Raw genomic sequence first — 8416 nt, forward strand, 5'->3', positions numbered from 1 at the left:
TATCTAAGTTATTAGTTAATTTGGACTAAAATTTATTGACGGGTCATTAGTTAATTTTGACAAAAATTGATGACTTTAAACTTATTTGATTCGATTTGATTCAAATTGAGATCATTGTATTTAATCCTGCTTCTCCAATCTTAATTTCATCTCATATTTAGTTTATTGTTAAATTTTTTAGAGAGAAAAATAGTACTTTTAAAATTCATCATAATGTGATTTATTTTTAAAGATTTTAAATATGTTTTGATGGCTCATTATGTTTTAAAAGAGATGCATGTGTAATTTAAATATTAGCAAAAATCAGATACGGCTCAATAAAATGCCGTAATGGATATGTTACTGCTACACATTCATTTCCACAATAAATAGTTATGTGGTCGAACATTTTGGGTGGACAAGCTGAAGAATAGGATAAGGCTACGACGAGTAGACAGAGAGGGAGCTGATCAAATTAAAGGGACAAAAATACAGCTGATAGATTAAAACAAGTGTAAAAAAAATTCAATTTATGTTCTTAAATGGATATGAATATCTCAGTGATAGGTGCCAAGAATGTTCTTCAGAAGAAATTGTCCGTAGACCCCCCCACAAAAAAACAGGAGAAAAGCTAAGTTTCTGGTTGAATTTATTCATGTTATCTGGGAATATCTTTATGACGTTAATGTTTAATACTTTGCTAGCCGAAAGAGGAAGATGCTCCTCAAAAGCGAAACAATTTATAACGAAATGGTATCATTTCTGAAATATAAGGTTGATCTGCTCGATGGGGGAAAACAAAAAATTGAAGCAATTAGTGATGTTGAGTGCTCCGTGAGAGTTACCTGCACTTCCAATATTTATCCGGTGGACGGAGGGTGAGGTCGAACCATTCATCTTCAAAATTAGTTATTATAAGAGTTGCATATCTAAATTAACAAATAAATAATATTCCCTTAGGAATAGTACAATGGTAAAAGGGAGGACAAACTCTAATATAATAATTTTGGTTATGTGATTATCAAATAATCACATAATCAAGATTATGAGGAATAAAATATAACCAAATGTTGTTTGGTTTAATCTAGATAATGGAGCAAAAATTTATTTGTTTGAAGATTTTAATAAATAACCTAGTTTAATATTTTACTATATTACCCTTAGTTACAAAATCAATCATTTTTTATTTTTTTTTCGTTTTAAAAACTTTTTTCCTTTTTTTAAAATTTTTTTTTTCTTTTTTTAAATGTTTTTATGTATTTTTTACTTATTTATATTTTTTTACGTTTTTTCATTTTTTTAATTTTTTTTATTCTTTTACACTTTTATAATTTTTTTTACGTTTTTTTATTTTTTTAAGTATTTTTTTTTTACGTTTTTGATTTTTTTAAAAAAATTTTACGTTATTTTATTATTTTATTTTTTTTACGTTTTTTGTAATTTTTTATTTTTTTAGGTTTTTTTATTTTTTATTTTATTTTTTAGGTTTTTTTATTTTTATGTTTTTTTTTCTTTTTAAAAAGTTTTTTAAATTTCTTTTATATTTTCCTTTTTTGTCTTTACGTTTTTTTTCTCCACATTTTTCTCTCATTGGAGGATATTTTTCGTAAAAAAATCATTAATCTCAGAATAAAAAAAATCTCATTTTTTCATGATTTTTTCGATTCCGGGTTGTATGTCCCTTTTCTCGACATGTTGGGCATGGAACATTACTCGAGAATCATTGATTATCTAAACCAAATAAGATTTTTATTGATAACCTTGAATAGATAACCAAGATTATCAAAAATAATCTCCAACTAAATACACCCTAAGAATTTGAAACGTTGAGCATCTCATATGTTTGAAGATCGTCCCTTCTCTACTTTCTAATTAAATGATCAATAAAAAATTTTCTTTGAATCAAACATCATCTTTTAGATTAGTCAATTCGAACACTTAGATACCTGAATTGTCAAAATAATTGAAAAATAATATGATAAGAGGCAGGACATTCTCTCATGTAACAAGTGTTTAATTCTCATGTTGAATATATAATATGTTTGCCGTACTCAAACTACTTGTAATGTTGGAGCGTAGTCATTTGCACTCTCCTAATTTACGTAGTGGGTGGGGAATGAGGCTGAACTGGTTATTAGTATACTTAGATTATCAAAAAAAAAAAAAAAAAAAAAAAAAAAAAAATTAATTATTGAAGAGCAACATGTGGTGTCCATGCAATGAGCGTCCGATTCTCACACCGGACATACAATATGCCTGTGATACTCAAACTATTTGGCCCTGTTTACTTGGGAGAGTGGAAAGTAAAATTAAGGAAAAATTTCCACAGTGGAAAAGTTCTCGTCGTTTATTTCATTAAAATTTTCCGAAGGAAAAGTAACGCAATCCATCAACGGATAATTTTAGAGCCAAAATCGATCACTTCAAAATCGGACGGAAAGCAGCGGATGGAAAAAAAAAATGACGCATGTACCCCTTTTGCATTCACAAAATTACATCATATACCAAAAAAAAATGACGCATGTAACCTTTTTAACTTACAAAATTACACTATGTACCAAAAAAATGACGTATGCACCATTTTTTATTTACAAAATTACATCACAAGTATTTACCTTCCGCTATCAAGGTAAACAAGTGTGCAAAGGAAAAGATTTCTTCACCCTTTCTTTTCTTTTCCTCCAAAGATAACTTTCTATCGCTGATTCCTTTCTTTTTCTCATCCACGCTCTAGAGTAAACATAGCATAAAGTGACGTTGGGGCGCCACATTCGGAGTCATCTGCACTCCCCGAATTAACCTAGTGAGTGGGGAATGGGCCGAACTATCCACTTTTAGAATTAGGAGGCGCTTGGTTCGGGTAAGGGAATGGGAAAGGATATGAGATTGATTGCAAATATTAATGAAATGGGAATAATACTCATACTCCTCATATTAGTGGGGAATGGCCCATTCCTCTATTTAGAGGAATGAATCCGTGGGTCCCACCTTCATTTCCCCAAACCAAACACAGGTTTCATTCCATTCCCATTCCAAACCCCCCAAACAAGCACCCCCTTAGTCTCTCTTCTGGATACCTAGATTAAGAAACGATTGAAAATTAACATACATAAAGCAGTGGTAAAACGGCGGAGTTCTTTCTCATGCAGCGTGGTTTCAAATCTCATATTAGACGTTTTCGAATGTACACAGAATTCGAATCACTAGCGAAACTGGGAACCGGATCACAGTAGCTCTATACCTAGACTAGCCAAAAAAAAAAAAAAAAATTGAAAATCAAAATGATTGATCATAATAAGGCAGTTCATCCGAGATGGTGATCTCCCTCCCTCTCCGTCCAAGTCTTGTGGAGAATATCCATTCCTTCGGCGTTCTTTAGCAGCAATCGCACTTTGAATCTGTCCTTGCCGCGGCTGAAAAAGAAGAAAAGTTAGATGCCATCGCAACAGCGTAAAGAAATTAAAGCACCAAGTGGAAAGGAAAGGAAAGGATCATTTGGAAATCCTATTTAAACCCAAGAAAATCGATGCCGCCAATTCGCAAATCGATCTCGCGCAATGGGGAATTGCTTCACCAAGACGTACGAAATCCCCATCACCGCCGGCCCCGTGAAGGCGCCCCCGTCGGCCGCCAAAAAGCCGTCCTCCAAGCGAACGCCCTCGTCCGCGACGACGGCGCCGATGGGGCCGGTGCTGGAGAAGCCGATGGTGGACGTGACGACCCTCTACGCCATGGACAGGGAGCTGGGCCGCGGCCAGTTCGGGATCACGTACCTGTGCACCGAGCGGTCGACCGGGCTCAAGTACGCGTGCAAGTCGGTGTCGAAGCGCAAGCTGGTGACCCGGCAAGACATCGAGGACATGCGGCGCGAGGTGATGATCCTGCAGCACCTCTCCGGGCAGCCCAACATCGTGGAATTCAAGGGCGCCTACGAGGACAAGGGCAGCGTGCACCTCGTGATGGAGCTCTGCTCCGGCGGCGAGCTCTTCGACCGGATCACCGCCAAGGGGAGCTACTCGGAGCGCGAGGCCGCCGCGGTGTTCAGGGACATTGTTAACGTGGTGAACGCGTGCCACTTCATGGGCGTCATGCACCGGGACCTCAAGCCGGAGAACTTCCTGCTGGTGAGCAAGAAGGAGGACTCGCCGCTCAAGGCCACCGACTTCGGCCTCTCCGTCTTCATCGAGGAGAAGAGAGTGTACAAGGACATCGTCGGCAGCGCCTACTACGTCGCGCCGGAGGTGCTGGAAAAGAACTACGGGAAGGAGATCGACGTGTGGAGCGCCGGAGTCATACTGTACATCCTCTTATCCGGAGTTCCTCCATTTTGGGCAGGTAACACCCAGAGTCTATGGATCGATGAAGATTCCTGATATTGATTTAAGATCAAATAAACTTGCAGAAACGGAAAAAGGTATTTTCGATGCGATTTTAGAAGGATACATCGACTTCACAAGTCAGCCATGGCCTAACATATCCGAAGGCGCCAAGCAACTCATCAGAAGGATGTTGACGAGGGACCCCAAGAAGCGAATCACCGCAGCCCAAGCTCTTGGTGATTCCCTCTGCTCATCATCTTTCTTTTTATGGAATTTTGAATCAATATCTGTATCTATTTTTTTATCATCGCAGAGCATTCGTGGCTAAAAGAAGGTGGAGAAGCATCCGATAAACCCATCGACAGTGCGGTTCTACTCAGAATGAAGCAGTTCAGAGCAATGAACAAACTCAAGAAACTGGCCTTGAAGGTTTCTTGTGTCATACATTAATTTCGGAAGAATTTTACATGAACAAATTTCTGAAATAATTATACTAGTTTTGCTTGAGTGATCAAGGTTATCGCGGAGAATCTCGAGGAAGAGGATATCGTAGGATTGAAACAGATGTTTAACAACATCGATACTGATCGGAGTGGCACAATCACGATGGAAGAACTCAAGGTCGGACTGAAAAAGCTCGGATCGAAATTGTCTGAAGCTGAAATCAAGCAACTTATGGATTCAGTATGATATACATTCATAGCTTCTTTTAACGATCAAATGAGTCAAATCGAAGCAAAAAAATTTCAACTTTTTTTCCACTTTAATTTGCTGTTGATAGGCCGATGTGGATAAGAGTGGGACGATCGACTATCATGAGTTCGTCGCTGCTACTCTTCATCGACATAAGCTAGATAACGAAGAGAACTTGTTGAAGGCCTTTGAACACTTCGACATAGATGGCAATGGGTAAGCGTTTAGCAAGCATCTCTTTTTAACAATTTCATGATCATACTCATCGATCGACCTCATCTTTCTCGCTAGGTATATCACGAGACAAGAACTGAAACAGGCCATGGCAGTGTATGGATTGGGTGATGAAGCCACTATCAATGAAGTACTTGATGAAGTCGATACTGATAGAGTAAGTTTTCTCTTCCGTGGGTACTTTATTTACTTGCATTTATGTTTGTATATTATTATATACAATTTCAAAAACGTTTTTTTTCCCCCTTTTGAACAGGATGGTAGAATCAATTATGAAGAATTTAAAGCAATGATGACAAAAGGGCATACATGATTCTGATTTCTGCAGAGTAATTAAGTTAGAGATATCCAACATGCATATAGAGGGTCCATCACAATAAATGAAGCATCTTAACGTGTGTATCTGTTAAGCTAAATAATGATGATCTTTTCAGTTTCAAGTATAATTGTATAAATTTCAGCTCGCCATTTGCACTGAAAAGAAAAGAATACTCGAGCTTTTAATGTTATGCCAGTGAAATGTTCACAAGCAGGGAAAGCATGCAGATTTAAGCTTCAATATTTTTATAGATCTTATCTTCTAAAAAACAATTTGAATAATAGAACATGGCCAATGCTTATCTAAAAAAACATATAGAAAAGAGAGGAAGGAGCCAGTTGTTTCTGCTACCGAGAAACTATATGACTGTAATTCAGTAAGGACAAGAATGGAGAACAGGAATACCAGAGACTGCAAAAGCATGGCACAAAAGACTAAAACGTCGATCTGAACGAGTGTCAGAACACGATAGTTCTAAACTTGAAATATAAGATAGCTACAGTGACTGAACCGAATTAAGGTATTCTTATTCAATTAGGGCTGTTGGTTAATTATTGTCGAAGTCCTTTGGTTGCTTGGGGTCGCTGAAGCAATAAATTTTAGCATTTAATTATGAAAAAATAATAGGTATATAACTATGTAATCAATTCTACTAATTCTCTCTATTCCTCGCATTTTTTATACATGATAAATTAAATTGAGAATCTATTTTGAATGAGATCTCTGGAGCACTTAATTATGATAATCCAAATAGGACATCAATTTAATGATCATGGATAGTTTTTCTTTAACCATTTTTTTCTGTATAGATAATAAAGTAGATAGCCAACTCGTATAAAATGACTATAAAACCATGTTCCTTTTGTTACTCCAAACCAAGCTTCAAGGTGTCAGCAATCTCCTACTTCACTCAAACTTCAATGCTTTTCTTCTCATTTCCATTCCATATTTCGCCAAACATGGTTAATTATAATATCTTAAGTCCTCTTAAGAGAAGAACTTTTCTATTGTCTGAATTTTTGGTATATAGTTTGTTGGAATTGTATTAATTCCTTCATTATCTGTATAATTAGATTATATTATTACACTGTAGTAGTACTCCCTACATGGCTATGAGCTATCCCATTCATAAATTTGATCTCCAGTTATTATATATCTTCATCCCGATGGTCCCAAATTATTGCCGTATTAAATTTTTGCCCATCTCTCCATTCAATTCACTGCACAACATCATAAATTTCTGAATTTTTTTCTCTCTAAAAAATATTAACAATAAGCAACGTGGAAGAGAATTTGAAGCAGGAATCATGTTTCTGTGGACTACTTGGAAACCAGGTTATCAAAATAATGCATATTTGTACAGCACATCCCTGCGTGTCTTTCCTTTCTCTCGTCTCATCGATCGATCTCCACAGTTCATGATATCACCCCGCCATAAACACTTAACAGGGGGATCCACTGTTTACAACAAATCAAGGACAATATAATGATAATGAGACAATTTTATCATACTTGACACTGAAGCATCTTCTTCTCTGTCTATATATTGAATTCTTCTTTGTCCCAGTCCTTAACTTAACAACCGGACATGGATTTCCCTTCTTCATCTTCTTCTTCTTCTTCTTCTTCGGGAAGAGAGAGTTTCAGTTACAGAAGCATGGTCTCGAAGCTGCTTGCAAGAGTGATTTGTGTCACTCTTACTTGTGCCATTACTATTGGTCAGTAGCTCCTCTTCTCCACCTTTGGGGTTGAATTCTTCTTAATCTAAATCTGTGCGTTTTTGAGCAGTGGGATCAATGGCAGGTGCCATAGCAGGTGCTCTGATAGGCATTGCCACCGAGAGTGGGTTTCTGAGAGGCTCTGGAATCGGAGCCATTTCTGGCGCCGTCTTCTCGATTGAAGTGGTGGAGTCGTCTCTCGATTTGTGGAACTCCAGCGAGTCAGGCATCTGGAGCCTTCTCTATCTGGTAACAATAAGGCCTTCTTATTCTTTTCCTTCATTCAATTCTGAATTTCTGATAGATGTATTAATTTAGCTGTATGTACATGTTTTCAGCTCGACATAGTTTCCAGCATTGTGAGTGGAAGACTGGTGAGGGAAAAGGTTGGTCCAGCAGTGCAGAGTGCAATCCAGAGTCAGATGAGTGCCCTCAATTTGCCTTTCATTGAGAGTCTTGATTTGTTCGAGACTGGCGGCGCGAAGAGGCGCCTGCCATTGGAAGAGGTGGAGAAGCTGCCCAAGTGCAAAACTACTGCAAAAGACAGTGTCGATGCGTCAGGGGAGAGAAGAAGCTGCGCAGTGTGTCTTCAGGAGGTGGAAGTGGGCGACATGGCGAGGAGATTGCCCATATGTCAGCACATGTTTCATCTGCCATGCATTGATAGTTGGCTCGTAAGGCAGGCCTCCTGTCCCTTGTGCAGAACTGATATTATTTGAAGATGAACAATTTTCGATCTCTCTTTTAGGTTCTTGTGATCTTGAAAAATTGAAGAAGTAGAAGAAGAAGAAGAAATTGCTTGTGGATGGCGAAATGTAATTAAGTGTGAAGCAGTAGTCTTGAATTTGTTAATAGAATAAATTAGATATTCTTGCTTGCTTGAGTGCCAACATGATCTAATGATAGTTGTTCTGCTGAAGTGATAGTTAATGTAGCAATAATGTGAACTCGTAGTTAGATGAAGCATTTAATAAGCTTTAATAATAATAATAATAATAATAATAATCAATCTGTTTAAATGCATAAAAACCACCAGAGTAATTTATTTTTTACAATAATTGATCCAATATGCACACTAATTGATAAAATATGCATTTAACTTTTAGATTGTTGGACATATTTATTTTTCACTTTAGAACATCTTGAACCATCAG

At 37.1% G+C, this 8416-nt stretch overlaps 2 protein-coding genes across 3 annotated transcripts; both read left to right on the top strand.

Moving 5' to 3' along the window:
• Window positions 1-3500: 3500 nt before the first annotated feature.
• LOC122045994 (calcium-dependent protein kinase 12-like) lies at window positions 3501-5754 on the top strand. Its single transcript, XM_042606459.1, has 7 exons — window positions 3501-4314; window positions 4382-4534; window positions 4612-4727; window positions 4815-4982; window positions 5080-5207; window positions 5283-5382; window positions 5482-5754. Exons 1-7 carry the CDS (start codon window positions 3537-3539, stop codon window positions 5536-5538), a joined length of 1500 nt encoding a protein of 499 aa, XP_042462393.1. The 5' UTR covers window positions 3501-3536; the 3' UTR covers window positions 5539-5754.
• Window positions 5755-6949: 1195 nt separating this feature from the next.
• Window positions 6950-8138, top strand: LOC122045995 (NEP1-interacting protein 2-like). Of its 2 annotated transcripts, none has more exons than XM_042606461.1 (3): window positions 6950-7262; window positions 7348-7511; window positions 7601-8138. In XM_042606461.1, the coding sequence occupies exons 1-3, from the start codon at window positions 7133-7135 to the stop codon at window positions 7979-7981; spliced, it is 675 nt and encodes a 224-aa protein (XP_042462395.1). In that variant the 5' UTR covers window positions 6950-7132; the 3' UTR covers window positions 7982-8138. The 2 variants fall into 2 exon arrangements, with proteins under 2 accessions (XP_042462395.1, XP_042462394.1); XM_042606460.1 differs by having other exon boundaries at window positions 6954-7262; window positions 7333-7511.
• Window positions 8139-8416: the final 278 nt, after the last annotated feature.

Source organism: Zingiber officinale, chromosome 2B (genome assembly GCF_018446385.1).
Source record: "Zingiber officinale cultivar Zhangliang chromosome 2B, Zo_v1.1, whole genome shotgun sequence".
NCBI lineage: Eukaryota > Viridiplantae > Streptophyta > Magnoliopsida > Zingiberales > Zingiberaceae > Zingiber > Zingiber officinale.

Bases quoted from the DNA above. Each gene is read 5' to 3' on its own strand.
- LOC122045994 (XM_042606459.1), top strand. From the start codon at position 3,537: ATGGGGAATTGCTTCACCAAGACGTACGAAATCCCCATCACCGCCGGC. The intron at 4,315-4,381 runs GTAACACCCAGA...ATAAACTTGCAG, and splicing joins AGTTCCTCCATTTTGGGCAG to AAACGGAAAAAGGTATTTTC. The intron at 4,983-5,079 runs GTATGATATACA...TGCTGTTGATAG, and splicing joins TCAAGCAACTTATGGATTCA to GCCGATGTGGATAAGAGTGG.
- LOC122045995 (XM_042606460.1), top strand. From the start codon at position 7,133: ATGGATTTCCCTTCTTCATCTTCTTCTTCTTCTTCTTCTTCGGGAAGA. The intron at 7,263-7,332 runs GTCAGTAGCTCC...GTTTTTGAGCAG, and splicing joins TACTTGTGCCATTACTATTG to TGGGATCAATGGCAGGTGCC. The intron at 7,512-7,600 runs GTAACAATAAGG...ACATGTTTTCAG, and splicing joins TCTGGAGCCTTCTCTATCTG to CTCGACATAGTTTCCAGCAT.